Source organism: Carassius carassius, chromosome 44, assembly GCF_963082965.1.
Source record: "Carassius carassius chromosome 44, fCarCar2.1, whole genome shotgun sequence".
NCBI lineage: Eukaryota > Metazoa > Chordata > Actinopteri > Cypriniformes > Cyprinidae > Carassius > Carassius carassius.
This window is the reverse complement of record NC_081798.1, coordinates 4,475,754-4,501,302: the sequence shown is the minus strand read 5'-3', so window position 1 is coordinate 4,501,302 and position 25,549 is coordinate 4,475,754. Positions and strand designations below refer to the sequence as shown.

General features: G+C 36.3%; 1 protein-coding gene across 1 annotated transcript in view; it reads left to right on the top strand.

The window, feature by feature from the left end:
- The window catches only part of LOC132126049 (spermatogenesis-associated protein 16-like), a 47,960-nt gene that overhangs the window by 16,766 nt on the left and 5,645 nt on the right, over positions 1-25,549 (top strand). Inside the window, exons 5-10 of the mRNA XM_059537045.1 lie at positions 9,520-9,604; positions 13,075-13,222; positions 15,999-16,148; positions 17,857-17,969; positions 21,725-21,889; positions 24,715-24,798. Of these exons, the coding sequence (XP_059393028.1) occupies positions 9,520-9,604; positions 13,075-13,222; positions 15,999-16,148; positions 17,857-17,969; positions 21,725-21,889; positions 24,715-24,798 (745 nt within the window). The remainder of the gene's footprint in view (positions 1-9,519; positions 9,605-13,074; positions 13,223-15,998; positions 16,149-17,856; positions 17,970-21,724; positions 21,890-24,714; positions 24,799-25,549) is intronic.

Below are 25,549 nucleotides of genomic sequence, written 5' to 3'. Positions count from 1 at the left end.
AAAAATAAAGGGAAAAAAACTCACCTTTCAGTTCACCAACAACTCCACTGACCAGTAACCACTGCACGATAAGCAAATCCAAGCTGAGTCCGACACTTTTTGAGGTCTCCTTGAAACATTTCCATTGTGGTCAGTGCTATTTGCAGCGTGTTTCGTTATATGCATGTGTTGTGAATGATTTGCAGCAAGTTTCGTTATATGCATGTGTTGTGAGGATTTGCAGCGCGTTTCGTTATATGCATGTGTTGTGAGGATTTGCAGCAAGTTTCGTTATATGCATGTGTTGTGAGGATTTGCAGCGCAATTCGTTAAATGCATGTGTTGTGAGGATTTGCAGTGCGTTTCGTTATGCATGTGTTGTGAGGATTTGCAGCGCGTTTCGTTATATGCATGTGTTGTGAGGATTTGGAGCGCGTTTCGTTATATGCATGTGTTGTGAGGATTTGCAGCATTTCTTAATATGTAAGTGTTGTGAAGGATTTGCAGCGTGTTTCGTTATATGCACATGTTGTGAGATTTTGCAGCGCGTTTCGTTATATGCATGTGTTGTGAAGGATTTGCAGCACTTGTTTTGTCAAACTCATGAAGATGTTTTTTTTATTTGCTGGTGTTTTTTTCAATTTGCATGTGTTTTGGAATCTGCAGCTGGTTGAGCTCTCTCGGCCACTGTAATACACACACACACACATATATATAGAGTATATATATATATATATATATATATATATATATATATATATATATATATATACACACACACACACACACACACTTTTATAGAATGATAACAATAATACAATAGAGTTTGAATTATTTGATATGAACTATTTAACCTTAACCTTAAAAATAATATTCCATATAAAATTTCAACTCTTCATGTTAAAAATAACCCACTAAAAATATAAATATTGTTAACTTATTATTTCTTAACTTATAACTTTCATCTTTGAGTGAGATGATGGAAAGGTTAATCTAAATATGGGCATATAAGCAATTAATTATTTAATATCAAGTGATATATATATACAGTACCCAATAGCTACCAATACAGCTATTAAAATATATATTATTATATAATATATATTATAATATAATTAAAATCTGTGCTACTGACTGATAAATGTTATGGTACAGTACCACTACAGTTTGCTTTCCTGAGCATTGCTGTATATTGCTGCTTACCTTTTGAAAGGAATCGACTATGCTGTCTAAGTGCTTCACAAACATGCCATAACACTCAACTTTAATAAAACATGTGTGTGTAACATTATTGTGATTAAGCACTGAAGTGTCTCTCACTGCTGTGTGTATTGAGTAAAGAGCTTCCACAACTGACCTTGTTTGAGAGCGATAAGCGTCATCACTTTAATGTAGAGGCAAAGATGTCATTGCTGTAAATGTGGCTGGCAGAGAATGTTAGCTCACTGAGCTTCCTTCTTCATGCACACCTCCCATTCAAGACTGATGGCTCTGTCAGCGGCCCCTCTGATGGTATGCACCTGGCCTCATAATAGCCAAAAATGGACTAATTTGGCTGTCCAAAGTCATACACTCACAAATGCACTTTTCATGGAGAATGGGGCAACTTGGCTAACCAGAGAGCTGTCAGAGGTGCTTGAGTAAACATTCTTATTCAGTCTTTTAAAGTAGCAACCTGTAATACTCAAATCACTAGATAGGGTGCTATTGACAGAAAACGCATTCAATGTCAAAACCATCACAAAGTAACTCTGATCCAGACATGACCTCGAGACCACAGCAGGAGCTCCAAATCCTCACAAACTTTTTTTTGCAGAACAACAGAGAGAGAGAGAGAGAGAGAGAGAGAGAGAGAGAGAGAGAGAGAGAGATAACGCTTGTATGTCCACCAGTGGACACTGTAAGTATTCAAATAAACAAGTTAAGGTGAAACGGTGTGTTTTAGTTAATTTTCTGAAAGTCACTAAAGTGCCGTATAGTTACATAAACACCCTTAAATGTTCAATCAGATTCTGCTCAAAAACTTAAAGACAACTGCAAAACAAACCTGACTTCTGGAAATGAGCCATAAGGTTAATTTTTTTCCCCATGTTAAATGCTGACGGAGCATTTAGGAGTGTTAACTGTTGTACTGACACTCGCTGTGAGCATTGGAGACCACTTTCCTGAAGCAAATTCTGCCAGGATCCATCAAGAGCAAAGGTTACACTGTTAATTTTATTTCTGCATTGAAAAAGCTTGTCTCCTGTACAAACGGAACGATATTGCGTTCTAGAATAATTTCCGTTTTCGAGTTCAATATCTTGATGTGTCACTCACTCTTCCTTTGGTTAAGATTGCAAGGCGAGGTGAATCTATATGCACATATTTCCTGTAGAAGCTGTTACTGTTTTTAATGCTTTCTGATTGTGCACGTTGACATCTGACTTTGATACTGCCTATAGAAATGAAACATATATATATATATATATATATATAAACAAAGAAACTATCTCAATAAAGGAGTCATGGATGATAGTATATATAAGCAACCATTACCAAAATGAGGAAGAAAATAGTACAATGATGAAAATGTGGAGAATAATTTGGTTTCTTTGTGCTGGAGCTATTGATTCTGTGAAATTTACTGGCATGTGAACTTCAAAACATAGATGCATTTTCCTCTTAAAGAGCTTAAATGGCTGAGCAGCATTTGCTGGAGAGAGGATGTGATTAGGTTAAAGAGTGGCGCCAGCTTCAGTGGCATGCTTGCTTCTTTGAAATGCACAACCATGCATTGTGCTCTGACAAACTGCACTTGGACTCTGCTTTAATATAGCATGGAGTTTTCAGGAGTAGACTGTACTGAGTAATGTCAGCAGAGATTCATTTGATGGGAATGTAGAAAGATTGGAATTAGATGCCAGTCTGTGTGCGCTGAGTCTTAACCACATATAACTTTTGTGTGAACATCATGAGTTGTCAAGTTTGCTTGTGTGCGTGTGTGTGTGTGTGTGTGTGTGTGTGTAAACTATAATAGATTTATATTTATTCTATATACTATATTCTTTTTTAGATATACATTTATGTTATATAATAATAAATAATATGTTATTTAATAAGGGCCATTTATTAGACTATTATTTACTGTACCATTTATTATATATAATATTACATATAATATTATATAATATTCTCTATTTATATAGAATATTACATGGATAGATAGATAGATAGATAGATAGATAGATAGATAGATAGATAGATAGATAGATAGATAGATAGATAGATAGATAGATAGATAGATAGATAGATAGATAGATAGAATGAGAAGAATACCCCAATGCATCGCATCAACCACATTCAATTAATTAAATTCCAAAAAAGAAAATAATAATAATTTAAAAAAATGGTTATATTTCATTAAAAATACACTGTTTACCAAAGAGTATCTCAAATTTTTTTAGACTCTACTGGAATCAATGAACATCTGGTATAGTATTGTCCTATAGCAAACTGTGGTAGTAGCTATTTCTAGTAACTGTAGATCAGACCTGATATTATTATAACCTAGTTGGTAGTATATTTTATATATATATATATATATATATATATATATATATATATATATATATATATATATATAATTACCTCTAGTAAGCATAACATTTTAGTATATTATATTAAAACAACTATTAATAATAAGTTCCAGTAGTGTAAAAATGAATCAAATCAATATTGTTTTGTCCCCTTGTGGAACACTTACTTCACCTTTTGTACTTGATTTTCTCACAATTTCCAAAGACAATGCTGCACCGGAGGTGGTGTCAGCCACTTAGCCTAAATGTGAAAGCAATCACGCAGTCCATTTCACTTCCTACTGTATGTAGGCAGTAGAAAGCAAGGCTAGGTTTTAGAACATTCTGTCCTGATGCAAATTTTGTTTGTTTGGCTGTTTTTTGAGGAGGAGGGGGGATGTGAAGTGCATAAACAATCTGATTTGTCAAGCTTGGACAGGAGTTATGAGAGGAATGGGAAAGCAGTGAACTAAACCTCATGCCGCGGAGCCAAGAATGCACTAAGTGCTGACGCCATAGAAAAACAATGCAGATTGCCTGATGCCAATCTTCAGTTTTTGCCTAACCGTGTGAATTAGGGGACATGCTGCTATTCAGAAGCAAAATACTTCTGCATATTTTAGCGCTGCTGTTCAGCAGGAATGTGGCCTTCTAAAAGCTCAGCGTTCCCATGGAGTATCTGTTAGAACCTAAAGGTTCTCACAAACTATCGCCCCGGGTGTGAGGGCACACAGCGGCAAGTCAGACAGGCCGTGCCCGTTTGCCAAGGGCAACAACTGGGTCTTTGCCCCACATCACTTCTCACTTTTAAGGATGTAATAGTCTGTCGGAGTTGTAGGCCTCACATTGCAGCCCTAATGGCAGGTTTATCTCTGTAGCAGCCACCAAGGGCCTCTGCTGCCAGACTTGTTATTATCTTGATATGAAGTCCCCTGCTTAGAAACCTCTCCACTCGCTCTCCATCCTTTTATACTTGTTTCTTTGCTTTCATTTTTTTGTATCCCTTTGGCATACATCTTATTGTTTGACACCCCCGTGTGGCCAAAGCCAGTGAAATAACAAGGACTTTGAAATTACCTCGACTCCCGGCCTACACACTGAATGTAACTTTGTCATAGATGCCTGCTAGTGGACATAAAAGTGATTTATGTGACAGGCACAAACATTGACAGCTGGGAAGGAAAGCAGGGCTACATGCAGAGTTTGAGAATGCAATGCACTACAGTACACTGCTTTTATATATATCCATATAGGTTTTTACAAAAGCTTGTGAACTGAACTGAAGTCTGATCGGGTCATTTCTGCTATGAAATTTCATGTAACATTGATATTTGTGTTAATATACTGTAGTACTTTGTCATGTATACCCTCATAGCTTCAAATACCCCTGTGACACAAAACTACACAATCTAATATTATACTGGATATAGTTTAGCATTATTATTATTTTTAATACTCCTCCTATTCTTCATTTTATTTTTGATCAATTATTTCCTTTCAACTTCCTTTCCCTTTAATGAGAAGTCATGGACAGACGTAGGGGTGGGTGATATGGCCAAAATCGTAATTTTATTTCACGGTAATGATACATATTACAATATATATATATATATATATATATATTTTTTTTTTTTTTGCTTTAAATACGACATCACGTGAGCATGAAACTGCGATACAGATGATAGTTCAAAATCTTTATCAAAATCATGTTTTTTGACTGGAGTAATGATGCTGAAAATGCACAGGACTAAACTATATTTTAGAATATTTTAAATAGAAATAATCTTAAATTGTAATTTTTCACAATATTACAGTTTTTACTGTTCTGTACTTTTTATCAAATAAATGCAGCTTTGGTGTTACGGTTTTTTGTTCCTTGGTGCTGCAGTAACTTTTTTTTCTGCCACTTTTTGCGATTTTTGCCTTTATTTGGACAGAACAGAGAGAGAGAGAGAGAGAGAGAGAGAGAGAGAGACATGAATGGGAAAGGACCACAAGCCTAGATTTGACTGCGGGTCATCCTGGAGCACAGCCATGCTATGTTTCGAAGCGCTACTCACAAGGCTTTCTGCTCGAATGCAACCTTTTTTTAAGCTATAGAGTTTAGAAGGTCCCTCATTAAAGAAATGGCGATAGTTCTTAGTCCTGTTACCTCAGACGCTAGTGAGAGCGATCAAATGGTTAACTCACAAATCCAGCATGCTTCTTTTCAAAGCAAAAGGATGGTGTCATGCGTTGATCACATGACAGGGTTTAAATGGCATTTAAAGGGCGATCCAGGCCTGTTCTGGGGGAGAGAAAGATAAGTGCTGCTTGTGCTCTGTTATAATGACAAACACATATACACACACACACACACACACACTCTAGCATCCAGTTTCTGTGTCGGGTCTCTAGTCAAGCTCACTATGCCGCTCAGCGTACACATACACAGACAAAAACAATTAGCATTTAATTTGATGCTTGGCTAAGAAAACAAGGGATGAGTGACACACCATGTCTCGGCTCTCATCCGAAAATCGTCCCATTTCAAAAAGAGAAAGCGGCGTTACACACCAGAAACTCCTCTCAGACCGAGCGCCATCACGCCACAGGAATCGGCTCATCCACCGGCACACAACAGTGCGTGACTACTGCTTCAAAGCTGCAAATGTAGCACCTGAACAGATGCAGGAGTAGAAACACTTAAACAGCCCTGCTGCATCCTTAACTGTAAATGCCATGTTTACCCACAACAACATTTCAACCCCTGAGGGGACAAGTAGGCACTGTGGTTAATTATTTGTAAACATTTAATTGGCATTTACACTCGAGAGAATTGCTCCGTTCACCCCAGCAGGACACTTGCACATCCTCATCAAGCATTAATCAAGCAAGCTAAATGAGGCCTCCCCATGATTCCCGGCTCAGTGCAATCGAGACAGGGGGTGATGCTGGATTCTTATTCAGCGATGGCTGGAAGAAAGTGAAACGACATGTTAACTGACATCACAAAGATTTTGACTATGTCTCAATAACACACTATGCTTAATTTTTGTCAGGATTTAGTATGCAGAAATCCAATTAAATTCAAGTTTATTTGTATAGTTCTTTTTACGATAAAAATCATTACAAAGCAACTTTACAGAAAATTAAGTTTCTACAATATTTAGTAGTAGCTTATAAGTGGTGAATGTCATCTTATGTGCATATGACAGGATTTGTCAGAAAAATTTATACAAGACGTAGTCAACCAGATGATGAACATTATTAACAGCAATTATTATATGATGCAATCACACTTGTAGCAATATTTGTTAGTTCTGTATGTTGTTTCAGGGTTAGCGTTAGCATCATCTGGGGTCCTCTGAGGGGTTGGCATCATCTCTTCTCAGGTGTTCTGGATCCAGACTGGAGCTTGTGTAAATCCTAGTTACAAGAAACAGATATAGACATCATTAGCGTACCTGCTGTTCCAACAAAGTAAAATTAATTTGTTTAACCAAAGATAAAGAATAAGAATGCGCATTTGATCAGATGCAACTGCAGTCACAAATTATGAGATGCATTATTCGAATGCTTGGCGAAAGAGATGTGTTTTTAATCTAGATTTAAACAGAAAGAGTTTGTCTGAACCTGAAGGAATCCTGGACGACACTTCATTGCATACTATCTTTTAATTCCTTGTGCTCAACTTGACCTTCCACTTCCCATTTTTTCGATGTACTAGAACTACTCCATCTTTAATCCGTTCATAATTTAAAATAAAAAAATCCAGTTCATTTGTCTCAATGGAAATGGGAGGTCAAGTGCATATTTTGACTATTATTGCAATGTAAAAATAATGTTTTTTTTTACTATTATTATTTTCAAATGTTTATTCCTGTGATTGCAAAGCTGTTTTTTTTTTGTAAATTTTTTGGTCATTTTTGATCAATTTAATGCATCCATCCTCAATAATAAGTATTAATTTATTTCAAAAACAAATACCATACTGACTCCAAACTTTAGACTATACTCCAAGATTACCAGCACTGTAAAATATATATATATATATTTATGTCATATCCAAGATGTGGATATGACATAAACATATCTTCTAGTCTCTGGAGATGAGCCAGATCTTTGGTCATTAGATGACTCAGTCATGACAAGCACAGTAGCTGTTTCATAGAACAAAATCAATATGTAAAGAGGTCCATAGATCTGATAAAGAAAATGAAGCATTGTAAGCACATTGATCAGACTATACTGGTGACAACTAATAGAATTCTCACTTGGGGTTATTAATACGTTAAAAGATCAGAACCAGACTAATTGCAATTACACTGATTAGTGTAAAGATCAAAATTGGACTAATTACAAGGGTTATCATCAGGTGATCTGTACACATTGACTCTAGTTGGAGATTAGCTCTCTTGAGGAGCCCAAAGAGCAGAATACACAAACTCAAATTTCACAGCATTCTCAATTCAGATTTGATTTATATCATGGGAGGAAAACAAGTGTCTTGGTTTAATTTCTGGCATTATATAATAAAAGTGCATGTTAATTTGGCCTAGTGAAATGTGCCCTTCTAAAAACAAGTCATTTGATTCAACCAGGCCAGATAATTTAATCAGCTTAGTTTATCAAAATGTGTTCCGGAAAATAGCGCCTAATACAATCCAAGTTATGTACTTTCCAGTGCATTCATGAATTTGGAGATTATATTTCATAGCACAAGGTGATGAGGAAGGTGATATTTCATCCCTAACACTACTCTGCTGTTTTTTTTTACATCTCCAGAGTTTTGCATGCAACGCGTTACTGCATCATCAATTTGAAGTTCACACATGCATATGCATGTCACCTGATGCTCTCTACTGACACATTTAAAAGATAGCCTGAACTTCACTGTATGACTTTTCTAATACTTCTATGTCCTTGCCTAAGCAAAAAGACTTTGTATAAAGTTTCTTAAACAATGTTTCTTAAACAATGACACCAACAGTGTAATTATAAATAGGAGAATATGAACATGAAGAATAAGTACTGCCATATGGCATGACAAGACTGCTATTGTTTCAAATAATCACAGCCAAAAATGATATTCAGACCAATGGTTTTATACAAGTTAAATAAACATGTAAGATTTACATATAGTACTGCCAATTAGTTTATGTATTTAAGCATATTGAAATGTTCACTCATAAAGTCAGTCACTTGTTGTCACCTACTGGCATAAGTAACAAAAACGTAACACGACATTTACTTCATTTATTATTTTCTTATTTGATAGAAATACATGTCTTTTTGAATAAGGGTCTAAAAAGAATTCCATATCAGCAACAATGACCTCATTTTATTTTTCATTTCATTATTTAAAATAATTTGTATGTATGAACAGAATTTGATATATACTGTATATTGTGACAAACTATGTAGAATATTCTCATTTAAACATTTGTCATAGAAATAATGTATTTTGTTTAACTTAATGGATAATTTATTAACTTGTTATACAGTTTGCACTGTATTCTTCCTTCTGTTTTTTTATAAAATGATCTGAAACTATATGCAAAGATGAATATTTCATCTAATCTCATTTTCACATGACCCTCGCAAATTGAAGGTAATTACATGCATATGGCGTCCACTCATCATATTGGAGATAAATGCGGTTATTTCGCCTTGTTATATAAAGATTTGTCACAACAGGTCTATTTTACACTTTCACATCTCCCAAGTTTGATAATGTGATGCACACACATGAATATTATTAGCACAACGCTGTCACGCTGAGAAAGAATACATGCAAGAGAGAGAAATTTGTGCCAGCGACCACATGAGTCAGCCTGATGCAAACGCTTTGACTGTATCGAGAGACACCGCACGGCGTGTGCATGTGTGTCTGTCGAGTGAATTCCCTTATTGAGTATGTGCCATGTCTCCCTCTAGATTATGTAACATCTTGATTGAAAGTTGTCTGATACTGTCCACCTGTTTCTGTCCTTGTCATTAGGGGCGCCATGATTGCTGACTACATTTACTGGCTGTCAGGAGGCAACAACCGGCACATAAGCAAGCTCATCAAACTGTATTGGCAGGTGAGGACGGATGGGCTGCCCAGTGCCCAATCAAAAGCTCAATGAATGATTATTGCTTAAAAGAGTGCCGACTGTGGTAGATATATGCGTATCAATCACAAAACATTCATGTGTAAAACATCAGCGCCTTTGACCTGAAGGAACACTGTTTAGTTTGGTAGTTCAGTGTTGTGTAACGCTTCTCTGATACTAGCTTCACGCTCATTACTCCTAGTTTATCCTTTCAGTCAAATCTGCGATGTGTATTCACTTTATAAAAAATTCCAAGATGGTGGAAACATTCATACTAATATAAGTGCTCTTAGCCCAGGCTGCCTCTCTCATCCGAACTCAAGGGAAAAGCGCTTTTTTCTCATTTACAGCATATAAAATGAATGCATTTTGACCTCATTAAAGTGGGTTGTATCTGCAACCGTCTCATAATTTGCATTTGCTTGAAGTGACTTGAGTGTAGGATAACTCTCAGTGTACATCAAGCCCACTCCTTTTTCATTTATGTATTTTTTTCTAGCCATTTTCATCCCACATGGATTGCAGTTCAACTCATGTGTTTATTTTGATGGCCCACAGTAAGGGTGAGCCTTTTCATCTTCTCCAACCTGCCCTGAGAATTTTTATTTTCCTACTGAAAGGTTTTCGTATACAATAGTAACGCATGCACCACTGCTACCAAAGAAATATTCTGTTTTGACCCATCTGAATGAAGAGAAGAGCATCTTTTTGTATATTTTTTTGTCCTCTGGGGAAGAATAAAGTGTAATGATACACAGCAACACTTTTATCAGTGTTCCCTATGTAGAAGAGGGCAACATCCTGCAGATGTTAGTGCTGTAAATTCAAAAGAGAAAGACTAAACAAGATGTATCTTAAGTGAAAGGTGTCTTATCTTAGCTTTCGTCAGTGGTGTTTCATGGTCAGACAGAATAAATTGTTTCACAGAACTCAAACAGATCACCATGACCTGATTCAAGACTCAGGTTATTTATAGTTTACTTTTATAAATAATGCTTTCAAAGTTTGCAATGAAACATTTTTCTGTCAGTATTGTTAATATTTATATTTTAGTGTTAGCCCTAAACTGCCTACAAATCCGTTCTGACTGTCTGATACACAGTTTGTATAAAAAGTCAGCCTAATTAAATGCTAGGTGACAGTTGTTGATGGTCACTTCCTGTCTTGGTTAGAATAACTAAAACTATTAAAAACTTGATTTTTTTTTTAATATTTCGACATTTTAAACTTAAAAAAAAACTATACAAAAATGACTACAACTACAACAAAGTGCTAAAGTGACTACAACTGACGTAACATATAACATAACACATAACATAGGTAAGGGATAATGTACATCCAGCTGGCTGTTCTCTCAGAATAAACCCCGACAAGGTGATCAGGACCCCGACGTGAAGCTGCTTGACACATGAGTAAATAATTAGACGCAAAATATTGATTTGAGTTGAAATATTTCAACGCAAAGCTTCTGTGAAGACTGCAGTTGCAAGCAAGCGGCAAATTCAAACTAGACGGACATTTAAGGGAAACGGTCCAGTCAGACTACTTATTACGCAACATTTCACCACAAAAATAATCAAGGCAATAAAAGAATTAAGACGAAAATGTTTTAAAACCTTACCAGTTTGTTAGTTCTCTTATAATCCACTACAGCGTACAAAACAGTCGTAGCAAAATGGCAGCAGATGCGTTTGAATGAAACGAGAGTGAGTGCGTGATGCCAGGATGACGTAGTTAAATAATTGTACACCATTTTGAATCGAGTTTTAATATTTTATTAGCTAAAAAAATGCAAAGCTTCAACCAAGAAAAAAAGGTTTAAGCAAGAGTACAGCACCGACTGTTACCCGGATGAGCTTGTGTTATTATTTTTTTAACAGTTGTTATCTAGGGATAACCTACCTCGGAATGTCACGATTGACCAATCAGAATCAAGTATTCCACAGAGCCGTGTAATAACATAACATAACATAACATAACATAACAGTTAGTTAAATTTAAATAGAAATATTTAAAAACACAAATAAAATTGGCAAAAGTATAAATCACTAAAACGTATTTAAAAGTATTAATAAATTAAATATTATTAAATAATACAATAGTTATTAAATAATACAATATACATAATATTAAAATAAAAATTGACAAGACTGTATATATACACACATACACACATGTAGCGTATCAGACCCGAACCAGACAAATTAAAGAGTCGATCAGGACTGTGGTTGAAACACGAGCTGAATTCCTCAGAAAGGCAACAGTAGGCTGTAAATCATTCCTAGTGCCAGAGTCAGACGCAAAATAACCAACTAACCAACTCTTTCACAGAACAGCTTTTAACATTAACACCACTAGAACAATTATTGACAATTTCAATTTCGAGAAGAGATTGTCAAATTTGGGGCAAGTAATCAAGATGCAACGCTGGCCAGCACATGTAAACCCATGTGAGTAATAAACAAGATCCTTGGATTGACTTCCCCCAACTAGCAGTACCAGACTGAAATTCCTAAGGGGGCCTTTTAACCTCTGGTCACCACAGAACATCTTTTGTCAGAGAATGGCACAGAAACCTTTTCTAGATATAGATGGACCAAAATGAACTCAAAATGACTTATAAATGAATATCAGTCCATCGCTTAACTCCATATTCATTTATATGTAACCCACACATTTGACTATCATGTTTATAATAACTTATTGTGTATGTCTTTTAATAACTATAGGATAGCTTAAGGATACATATTCATGTTTAGTATGTTTGTGTTTCAATCTGCTTGCTTAAAATGTTTCTGACAATCAGTTATTTGTCAAATGTATTGTTATAGAGTTATATCTTGTTATAGGAATCATGTCCAAAATTATACCCTGCAAGAGCAGGAAAATTCGGACCACGTGCTTGATAAGATAACATATGATTTATGATACCCAGAGCAAAGACAATATCTAATTGGTCAAGAAAACATTTGAAGTGTGGCTAAAAGCTAAATTGACCTGTTTCCCTTACACACACGTACGTGCTCACACACATACACAAAAATAAGTACAATAGGAACAAATACAATCTTGTTAAGTTTTATTTTGGTGTTCTGCTTATTATAATAATATGTTATTATTTTAGTCATATTATATTCTGACAGGAGGTGGCTGATTACCTCAAACAGTCACACACCAAAGGCTTGAATAAGAAATAAATCATAACTCCGAATAAGATCTGACACAGCCCTGATTTAATCATGCCTATGTTTTAAAAGTATAATTATATTTCACTTTGAAATGATCAAAACCACATGCCATCTAATAGAAGTGCCAGAGAAAAATATAAAAGCTCAATTATAATCGGGAAATATAAAATAAAATCACATTGTGCATTTCAGTAACTCTTAAGTATTGATGACCTAATTACATGTAAATGAACAATAAAACAAATATCTTTCTGTTTCCCTTCCACACAGGGGCTCCTGGAGGCAGCGCTTACAATGGAGAAGACTTTCTCAGTCGTGTTCACTCCCTGGTCTGGAAAACCATCCTCGAACATCACAGAGAAAATTGAGGAGGCCTTCCGGAAGCTTCATCCAGCCTTCACAGACTACATCTTTACTGGTATGAGGAAATCAAGACACTCCACATTAACCATATACTTATTTAAAAGTGAGGAAAACGAAAGACCTCCCACAATGAAGCACTCAAGAAGCTTTCAGGTTCACAGGCATTAGACTGTGTCTGACTAATAGGTACAGCTTTGTCTAAGGCAGGTGTTGCCCTAGCAACAGGTCGTGAATTAGTGTAGCTTGTGTCGTGCAGAGATGTAAGGTAGCTCTCTTTGTTGTTTAAACACTGAGGACTGGGCTGCTCACACAGGCAGGTCAAGAGCACACCTTCATGTTTCAATTAGCCTGCTCTGTTTTTACACACCCCCACTATGCACAAATATATAATCCAGCACTCAGCTTGTATATGTTATCGAAATCCTAACCTTAGACCTGAATTACTTCAAATTACACACTTTGCAGCAATTTACCCAACCATTTACAGAGTGATACTCAATGCATGATTATACAGTACCTGTGAGTGATTGTATGTGTGTTTGGTGAGATGAGTTGTTCATTTCATTTGTAAGTTAATGTAGCCTTACAAAGACTGTCAGCAGAGGTCATTGCATTGAAAGGCATGTAAAGCACATGTGTGAAGGGAATTGGTCAAAATGTGTATGTGACGGTCAGAATTATAATTGTAGTTTTCAAACGAATTACTGAGTTTGTTTCAGAATGAATCAGTTCATTTGAATGAAAAGGTTGAATGAGTGATTCAATGATTCACACATTAAGTTTTTGTTTCAGTAATTCACCCCTAAACACAGTTGCTTGTTTTGTTCCTAAATTAAGTATATTTGACAAAATCTTTGGAGTGAATGATGAATGAGCTAATTCATAAAGTTGCTCACATTTTTGAATGAATCAGTTGAATAAATGATTCATACAGCAATACAATAGACAATACGATATAGGAGATTTCTATTTATTACAACCAAAGAGAAGCTCTTGGTCATGGGTATTAAATAACCATGATCTCAGATTATGCATTTATTCTGGACTAATTAATTGTGAAAAGAACAGCTATTTGAAAGCTTTTTTCTTTCAAAGAAATGCTCAAAAGATACACACTAGTGATGCAAATGTAATGCTTTCCCCTGCTCGGATCAAACGATTCAAAGACGCCTCACGGAGACAGTGGAAAAAACATGCCTAAGAGCATTCCACTTTATTGAAAGTTAAAACGTAGATTCACCATGAAAATTTCGGAACATCCTGACACAGCAGGGTGTCTGTCCCCAGGACACAATCTTGTGATGCATTCACACCGCAGCACACACACTCTCCAGAACAGTCCACAAAAACCTGGATATGATGAAAGCTGTACATTGTAAGGAATAGCCCAGTTAAAAAGAAAATTCTGTCATCATTTACTCACCATCATTTCTTTTGAAGCCGCTGATTTATTTCTTCCATAGACCACAAAATGAGATGTTAACCTTGTTGTTCATGTTATAAATGGTGCAAACAATGAAAGTTAAGGGTTAACAGGGACTGTAAAGCTAAAAAAAAAAAAAACACCTTGCATGCTATATTAAAAAAAAAAAAAGCAGTGTGATCATACTGGAAAAATGTCTCTTTTTGAAATACATGTATGAAAGAAAGGGCATAAAGGATTGAAACAACATGAGAGTAAGTGTCAGTTTAATTTAAGGCTATAATGCTAAGTCGTTTTCTGAAATATAGTCAAAAGACAACTGTAAAGACAAACCTTTTTCAGCAGAGATGATGATGCAATCTGTTTCATACAGCACAAATTTCATTGAGTAGTCCTCCCCTGCTGTGCGCTATGTCTACATTCTCATTCCTCAGGGATGCTGTTTTTTTTTTTACCATGTATCTTCTCTTTTTTAACAAATTAAATTAGCATAATGTTCACCGTTGTGGAGAAATAATCTGCCATGACATAAATGTGTGACACTGAAAGACACGTTGAATTTAAATTTAGTACCCTAGAGGAGAACAGTCACTCATCACAGGTTAGTCAACATCCGTGTCACTTCAGCACTCTGCATAACTGGCTCTGAAAAAAATAGTTGCTGTCCTGTCTTTGACTATGTACCGCCTTCAACCGTCTGTTGATGCAATCTCTTTGAAAGAAATGTACAGATTGCATCAAAATAGAAGATAATGTCTCTTTAAGCATCAACTAAATCCAATTAATATTGATTAAATCTCTGTATATGTGATATATTACAGTACTGTTGATATGTGGCCACCCAATCCAGTATCAAAATTGTTCAATGTACAAATGTAAACAAACGTTAAACCTAGCATTTATCATATTTCCATCAACTGCATAAGCCTGACATGCAAAACTAGACTTTTACATTTTCTAAAAAAAAAAAATTTGAATGATGCTTCCCATGCAAAACCACCATCACTGAGATGTTAAAGTGTTGTAGGTGGTTGCCAAACATTGTTATGTTGTTGCTAACATGTTCTGAGTGGCTTTTAATGCGTGTTCCAAGTGGTTTCTGAGCTGGGTTGTGAAACATTTAGAATTGATTTAGCTGTTTTTCAACTGGCCACACCCCACAGGAAGCTGATTTGGAATGACACACACACACAAAAAAAATGTATCAAACTATATTTAAATAAAATAAAAATAAACAGGTGAAGCACTGTTTTTAAATTAAGTTCAACATATATCTGTCTATTACATATCTATCTAGAGACAGACAGATACACAGACATGTGGCATGTAGAACTTTGGATTGAACAATACACAAACAGAGATTTAAGATGATTAAAAAAATTGTGGCCATTCTTCATCTCTTGTCTAGACCCGCGTGGAGGTCATTTGTTGCCCCAGACAACAGACTGGAGTCAGCCTTCATCCACACAGAGTTACTTCCTCACCCTTGGCTTCAGAACGAGAAATGATGGAGACTTCCTACATAAACTTCTCCACAGGAGGTGTCCCACATTCACAGGTTGGTGTGGGCTCCAAATTGGGGTGAAGGGAGTTTATAATCTGCACCCACATAACACAAACTGAAGATTTTAGCACTGTATGTTCATGGTGTTAAGATGAAGGCTCTCAGAGTATGCTGAACAGGAAATGGTGTAATCACAATATGTATTTGACATCACACATTCACCTGCAGGGTGAAATCGTTAGGAGCTCTCAGAGTGTACTCTCTTGTGAAAGAACATGAGCAAGTATGCGCAAACCTCAGGCAAGCTAAATGGATCACAAAGCTTGCGGCATCGAATACGCAGTGCAAATAGACCTCTCAATCCTCACAACCATTACAATGACAAAGATGTTTTAATACAATCCCTGAGGGATCTTTTCTATTCCAGTCACACTTTTTCACCACAATGACTTTGTTAGGTCAACAAAAAAATGAATTATCTAGTAGTGAGTGGAAATTAGTCCAATTGAAACCGAGGGCTAACGCTGTGTCATATGTTAAATGTACAAATTTACCAACTGACCTCCAAGGTCACGAAATCATTGTCTTTCAAGAATGAGAAATTGCTATTAACTCAGCTCTTTTCTGTTCTGTTTAAGCAGACAAGAGATTACAGGGGCCAATCAATGAATTGACATCAGTGGCATAAAAATTCTCAGTTAACCTTGGTTCGTGCAAAGCTGGAGAGGCAAATATGACATGGATGTCAGATATACTGCCGTTAGCCAGCCTGCACGGTAGAGCAGGAGAGGTCGGCAGAGCTCAGGCTGTATTTGTGAATGATCGCTATTAAAGAGGAAGAAAATCTATGGCATTTGTGTAATGTCTCAAAGGTACAGCCAATGTATGGGTCATTATATTAATCAATCATCTTCAAGATGCGGTTCAAACTTCTTATGCAAAGGTACTAATATTGCATGATCAGCCTCCCATTTTCAACTCGTCATAATATTATGTACAGTGAACCGAGGCTGTTCTGTATGCTGTAGATGTGTTTATCTACAGCATCAATATATACTATGAATAACAGTGTTAGGATATACCAATACTGCAGGCAAACATGCATTGCATAGACAGTACAATAACACAAACCTGTATGGTTTCAGGCCCTGAAATCGCTGCAATGGGGGGCTGTAGGGGATATTTTTGTGGCTAATGGCCCCAGGATTCAGTCCCACCTTTTCTCCCACTAGCGATACTCTCTACTATCATGCATAATATTATAATTAGTTGATGAAAATTCACATTTTCTCAATGGGTGGTAGTGTGTTCAGCATTATGGCAACTAAACTCTTGAACTCACTCCCTCTGAGCCTTCATAACACCTCCACCGCCTCCAATTCTTCTCTCATTATTACCTGCCAAACTAATTGTTTTTGATTTTTGTGCCTTATTAAACAATTTCCAGCTTTGGAAAAGAAAAAGGTTAAAAAAAACTCTAAACTCTAAACTAAACTATATCTATAGTTCTGTCTGTCTGTCTGTCATTCTAAGGTGTCTAACATATCAGTACATCTATCTAGCTATCGTTCTGTCCATCTATCTATCTATCTATCAATCTATCTATCTATCCATGAATCGATCCATTGTTCTATCTGTCATTCTGTCTAATGTTCTATCTGTCTATCAGTGTGTTTGTCCCCTACTGTAAATGATAAAACAAGCCATTTGTAAGACTTACGGAACATGTACACACTGTTGGTCTGACTTTTTTTTTTCACAGGGCAAAGATCTCCATTCAATCCTCCCAGCTATAGAGACCTAGAAATGATGTTTGAGATGCAAGGAAAGAAGATCCTGCCAGTTCTAGATTTCATTAAGTGCACCAAGCTAAGTGTGGGTATATGTTCTTGCAAATTGTGTGATGCTTAATGGATGTCCAACAGTATGTTTCGAAGTATTATATGCTATTAGTTACAGTTTTTCTCAGTTGCTTTGGTGCATTTCTCATATCAGAAATGAAATGCTCAAAATACTTGTTCAACCTCCACATCATCTAGTCAACTTGTGCACATCAAAAAATTAGTTTTTCATTCTTTTGAACAAGTTGCGAGTGCTTTGGTACATTCATGCAATTGATTATGTACAGCTGTACCTTTGAAATGGATATATGGCATAAATAAGCCTCCTTGTGAACAATGACACAAGGACTTTTCATTCTAATGGCACTGACGTTCATTGACATAAATACTTTTAAGAGATAAACTAAAGATTTTGATTAATTTACAGGCTTTTGCAGGTAATCCATTGTGTGGTGCTGTTTGTACGAATTGTTTTGAGAAATGCACATACTTCTTTGCAAATATTAAGGATGATTCGAGAAATGCACCAAAGCGACTGAGGAAAAACTGTAAAGAGATGAAGATGAAAATTCTATCATCGTTTAGTCACCTTAATGTCATTCCAAAAATAGTCAGTCTGATCATTTAGAAAAGTTCAGTCATCCACACAACTTAATATATTATTCATGTCTACAGCACGAACTGTGCAAAAGAGTTACATTCCGAAGGTTAACATATTGGCTTAGGACTTTGTTCAAATCACTTATGGACAATAGTGCTAGTGATGCTTCCTCTAGCCAACACTCCTAATTATATACACTTGCTAGGCCATCAGTGACTAACAAGCCCTCACTGTCATTATCCCTGGCACATCCCACTTATAATTGCAATCTTTCTCCAATCTCACAATGGACTACTGGAGACACAAACATGCCCACAGATGAAGTTTTCATTTCATTTGGAGGTTGAACTCTCAGGGCGTTTATTTCAGAGGACAGTGATTGAATTAGAGAAGCAACGGCAAATGTTTGATTGGCCCAGACACGACGCTAAATTACATTAGTCAGTTATTCTCCAGCCGAGCACAGCCATCAGCTCTCGATTAAAACACAGAGTTGATTTCTTCTCCACTATGATGAAATCTGTGGCAACACATTCATTCTCAGAATGAAGAACTTAACCTGTCAAGCAGTGCAGTTGATTTCAGTACTGGAGCTGCACACACCCTCCTTTGCCGAGTCACAGAATCATACAAACATATTAATTATTAAGAACTGTACATAAATATTAAATTATCCCTAGGCATTTTAGAATGGATTTCACATATCAATGTTTCCGAAATAACAGTTCCACTGCATCCATGTCCAAACATAAAGAGTATAAACAGGAAAATATGTGTTCATAAAGTATTAGAAAATTAACTCTATTTAAATATACATATCTAAAATAGATAAATTATTTTTTATAAATCAGTTACTGTATTTTTACATTTACAGAGTTATTTCTAAATTTGAATATACATTAGCTATATCATAACATATACAGCATATCCATTACTTATTATTATTTTTTTTTAAAGTAACTGGTAAACTAAAAAACTAAAAAATTGCCATAATGTATACTTTTAGTTCACTTGTATAAAAAAATTAACAATATAAATATTAAATATTATAGCTAATAAAAACATTACATAAAATTGTATATTAAAAAAATTAAAAAACAATTAAAAGAAAAAACGATATATTATTATTTTTTTAAGAAAATAAAAAAAACAAAGACACTCTGTTCTTGCTTTCTTTTTCTCTAACCATCTCACTGTCTCCCTTGCTTGGCTTATGGAAAGTAAACAGTGCAGCGTGATGAAAAAATGCCCAAAAGCACTGAGACAGTACTGGTGAAAAATGATGCATGCTGGGAGATGTGTGTTGGTAATAAAAATGACCATAAAGTGGATGAATGTCACTGGAGAGTAACTGAGCTCACACAAAATAAAAGGAGTCTAGAAAGGCATAGAGTGGAGCATCATTTAGACAAGCGACCTCGACAGGCCAAAAACGGTCCACAGGGGAAAGCAGTTTAGATACGACCTTGGGAAGGGGGTGGAGTTAAGCGTACTACAAAATAGCCGAAGAATAGCAGTTCTTCAACTTGACTTCTAACATTTTGTAGCCTTTTGTCAAATTTCAGCATCAGAAGAATGTGTGGAACACAAAGATGCCAAAAGGTATTTGACAAAATGAATCATCAGGGAACATAGCGTTGCTTTTGTAGCACTGCAGCGGCATGTGCGAAACGGCTCTGAGGGACTCTTTGGCATTGGGAGCTGTCAGTTTCAAACAAAAACGCCGTATGCTGACACTTTTTAAAAGTGTTTGTTCTTCTTTCTTGTATTGTTACTCTCTGTGGAAAAGGTCAGCGTCCCTTTTTCAATTTATAATGACTTCATTTACATACAGCGCAATTCAGGGCATCAAGGAAACATAACAGAAACACACTTGTACACACACACCACCGAATAACAACACATTCAGTTGCCACAAACACTCCTGTGACATTATCTGTGGTGGATTCATGTAGAAGTCAAAGCTGCCAATGGCATTTGTTGAGAGATGCGTTAAAGCCCTAACGCGAAAAGTGTGTGTTGCCTTGCTATTGTTTGAGCAACTACTGTATGTATTTTCGCAAGGATTGGTGAACTTGTTCGGTTCCAAGTTCTCTGTGAAAAAAATAAATTACAAAAATTATTTACTATTTATTAAAAATTATATTAAAAGTATTTATTCACCCAAAAATTATCTTTGATATATGAAAATTTAAACAGGAAAACTAAGCAAAAAATCCCAAAATACTTCACACTCCAGTCCAGTAGATGTTGGAAATGTTTTGGAATGGCTACAAAATAACATAAAAAACATATTGGACACATTTTTATTCTGGGGTGAACTATTCCTTATCTACTAGCAGCTTGCACCTGCGCAAATCGTCTTTTGCCGTTAAAATAGTACTGTCTGGATTTAACGCACAGTGAAGAATTAACGCTGAAAAGGCATGGACAAAGTTGTTTTTGCTCCTGACTTTACTGAATATGCATTTGTAGGCATTCCCTTTCAGACTTAAAATTTATGGGAGGAGAGTATTAAAATAAATCATGCTACGCGATTTACTAACATTTGCACTCGCCAAATTTCTGCTATTTAACGGCCAAAAAAAGTAAAAGTGAGTGAAGTGTCATACAGCCAAGTATGATGACCCATACTCAGAATTCGTGCTCTGCATTTAACCCATCCAAAGTGGGCACACACAGCAGTAAACACACACCCGGAGCATTGGGCAGCCATTTATGCTGTGGCACCCGGTGAGCAGCTGGGGGTTCAGTGCCTTGCTCAAGGGCACCTCAGTCGTGGTACTGCCGGACCAGACTAGAACACACAACATTAGGGTTAGGAGTCAAACTCTCTAACCACTAGGCCACAACTTCCCCAAATGGATGTCTTAAAGCAGGCAGGAATTTGCGCTGCTCTTGATAGATTGCACTGGTCATTATGGAAATGATCTGGCTTCATCCATGTTCTTTAATGTGCACATTGTTAGTTAATCACACGCAGAATTTCCCCCTCCCATCTGCACTTTTATGGAATTGTGCTCTAACGCTAATTAAACTGAGATGCTGCCAGACTGAGACGGTATGCTCAAACAAGCAGATTGCAATTCCATTTAGTGCCACTAGTGGCACAGAGAATTATAGGATGTCCCTTTATATTAACGTTTATATGCAGTGTATAAATGAACATGTGTTTGATGTGTGTCTAGGTGGGATTTTCCCAAGGATCAGGACTCATAGAGCGTCTGCAGTATGCTACTGTCCTAGGACAACTGAATAGGTTCAGAGAACATATGCATGTACTGCAGTACACACTGGCTGAGCTGGCGGTCGCACCCTATCTGCAGGACATCAGTCCTTCTGACTCAGAGCTGGTGAGGCAGTTACTTTCTTCTTCTCCCCTTATTTATTAAATAATGTTTATCTTCCATGGAATACAAAGGGAGAGATGAAAAACGTACATGATTCTATTTTCATAGAAGCTCCATCAATGAAAAACAAGAATCGTAAAGCATCTTAAAAGTGGTTAGTTTGCATTCAGTATGCACTTGTATGTGTACGTCACATCTTCAATGTATAATTCTTTTAAAATAAATAAAGCGGCATAGGCGTTCTGCTATTAATAACTCCTTTTGTTTTCCATGAAAGAAAAAGTGATAAGAGTTTCATGTGTTTGTGTATTCTCATGGCAAAAAGTCCTGTAGTAAATTTCTGGATGCAGATTTCTACTTTTCTCTTGTGCTTTTTAATGTCATTTGATGAAAGAAAAAGGTTACATGAAACAAAGCTATTCTCCTCATCTCCAACTTCAAACGAATGTTCCTCCAAAAGGCATTTAAAATATGCAGATAAAGCGCTGCACAGGGCCAAGCTTCCTCTCCGAGTACAGGTGGAGGAAGCAGGCAGCTGGAATGAGACGGGGTGGTGATCCCTGGAGTGTGCATGCACTGAAAAATACAAGAATGAAACGTAATCAAAGGATTATAAACATTATCTATCAGTTTCCAATCAGTCTGAAGTGGGAATTTAGTCTAAACACACATTTACATAGAGATAATTCCTTTATTTTCCTTTCATTGGGTTTAAGTTTTCCCCTCGCAGTAAAAAGGCTGAGCTACTTATGCAGATCTGTTGATGGCACTGGGCCATCCTAAACACACTTAACACTGATCTGAGAGCATTTTGGATGGTAACAGCTCTCACTGAGCTCTACACAATCTAGCTATAAAGACCATCTTTCTTCATTGACACACACTAAGAACAGTCTGTAAAATATGCCAATATGGTCTGTTAATATATATATAAAAAAATATATTGGTTTTCCACAGGTGTTTTAACTGTAATTTGAATTATTTGGTAAAAAATTATTTCATTTGTTTTATTAATCTTAAATTGAGTGATCCCAATAGTTTTTGCCATATTTTTTCTCTTTTACAATTACATATTAAAAATGGGCTGCATACTTATGAGATAAATATATATTTTTTAATAGGCATTAAAGATCTGTTTTTGTGGCGCTATGAGAAAATCACTAAGATCAAGCAATAGACATCATTGGTCTTACTTTGAGAGAGTGTTGATGCAATCAAGTAACATCACACCACAAGAGCAGAACCAGGCCATCTTATTTTAATAAAGGCCTGAATTATGCACGGCAATAAAACAGCTCAGCTGTGAATATTTATGAGACTGAAAGAGAAACTAGCACCGACAAAGAAGACAACTGCTATTCTGCGTGTAGATGTAGAAGTGACAGAACTGAAGAGAGAAAATGAGTGAGAAAAAAGAAAGAATAGAAGAAGGAGGTGGCATAAATCTCATTCTGGCATAAAGTGCTGAAGCACCATAATTGCCTCTTTACTAGATTAGCGCTCCACACTGGTGAGATTAGCCCAGATCAATAGAGTGTGATGTATGCGAGATTGCAACCAAATCTGCCATGAATGGAGAGCCACAGGCGTTCAATTAGCGTGATGTTTGCATGGACACCATATAACACCTCACAGAATCATACTGACAAATTACAAAGACCTAAATGAGTATTTAAATAGAAATCTACAATAGAGAAGCACACATCTCTGTTCATTGACAGAAGCTCTATAAATAAGATGAAAGTATATACTTGGTGAATACGGTTTAAGGGCCACATGCTGCTTCTGGAATGTTATGTACTTACATTCATGAACAGAAATAAGAGTGTAGAGAGCGATTATGTGAAAAAAAGTGCTGTGACTCCACTCTCTATTTACTGTACAGCACACAAAGGCAGTATACCCTTTGCTGCTCTATATATATATACTTAAACAGCACTTAGTAAAAGCAGGTGACCAACCACTCCCATCCAGTTTGAATCACATGTGCCAAGTTCCTATTAATCGTAGACGTTTTTGAAAAAAGCCATGCATAAATTTCAGCAAAAGTTGTTTTTAAAAGTATTGTCATTTTAAATGTATTAGGTTTTTTTTTCTTCAGTTTAATGGTCAACAGCAGGGGTCCTCAACTCTGGACCTCAAGTCCACTTTCCTCTAAAGTTTCACTCCAACCCTAATCAAATTTAATCCAGATTTCATTCTCGATCTACAGCAAAGTGAATCTCAAGGTCCAGAGTTAAGATCCACTGGTCTACAGACTGAAACAAATGTTTATATTGTTTTCAGCAAATGTTATAATTTGGTTATATAAATATATAAGAATATACATTTATGTTGGATACATATTTTTTTAATTACAATCTCAAGATGTCTTTTTTTTTTACTTGCCCATAAAGATGTAAAACATTTAAATTAATTTCATATTAATTCATAAATGAGAAATCAATGCCATGTCATAGACCCATATACTTTCTCTCTGATCGGTTACATAGTGTCTCTTTCACTCTCTAGCTTCCCCTTCCTTCTCTCTCAGCGTGCAGCATGTACATTCCCATCTGTTTTGCCCTGTGATGGACGAGTGTTGTTCCTCAATTTGTCCACATTGTTTCAATTTCGAACCACCAGCCTTGTAAAAACCCAAGACCACCCCCTCCCTCTCTCCACTATCCAAAGGGGAACAAAAAGAAAGTCCTCATTATATGAAGGATGACTTATAAAAATCAGCTGCCAACAAATGATTTTTTAATTAGCTTTGAAGGTGCAGTGTTTTGAAAAGTTATGGCGTTTGTGTGAACTGAGCTGTGATAATCTTTATCTGCTCCTGGCAGCTGCTGGCTCTAATGGCAGACACCATGGACACCCTTGAAGGCAAGCGGCCTGATCAGGAACGTGTGTGGAATGCAATGCAAAAGGTAAATAGACAGCAAAAGGGAAAAGGACAATGACGGCGTGTGTAGATGGGGCACAAATGCCACTCAGTGCCCACACACACCATTGTTCCATACACACACTCCTCCGAATTCAAAAAAGACATTTGATACACTAAATCATAAGGGTAAAAATCATTTTCCGAGGTGGTCTTCAGGGGCTGCAGAGACTTCTTGGCAGAACTGTCATTTTTATTATGGCAAACCAAGTCACGAGAATTTCTAAATGAAACTTTTGGTGTGGGCGGTTCTTTAATACTAGTTTTTTTCTTTAAATGTTTTTCCCCTGTTAATTAGTCTAGTTTGAGTTCTTCAAATTGCAACTGAGAGAAGGAAATTGAGCCAGGACCCTGGCAAGAACAGAATTAAGCCCCAGAATCATGATTCATATTTTATAAAACACACATTGTGTTGTGAAGCACAATGGAAACTATTGACAGTGTTTGCTAGCCTGTTTACCACCTTGTGCCTCAATGAATTCAATCTACCTCCCACCCTTGTGGAAGCCTGACCAGAATGGAGACTTTCAAAGGGAGGTTTGAGGAAACTTTGAGGGCTAAAGAGTATTATGTATATCTATATATATATATAAGAGTATTATATATATATATATTTCAAGTCAGTTTCTCTCAGGTGTTTGTATGCGTGTTGAAATCTGTAGTTATTGAGTGGAATCTGTAGGTTTAAATAAATGCTAGTGTTTACATTAACTGCTTGTTTGTGAATTTAGCTGGTT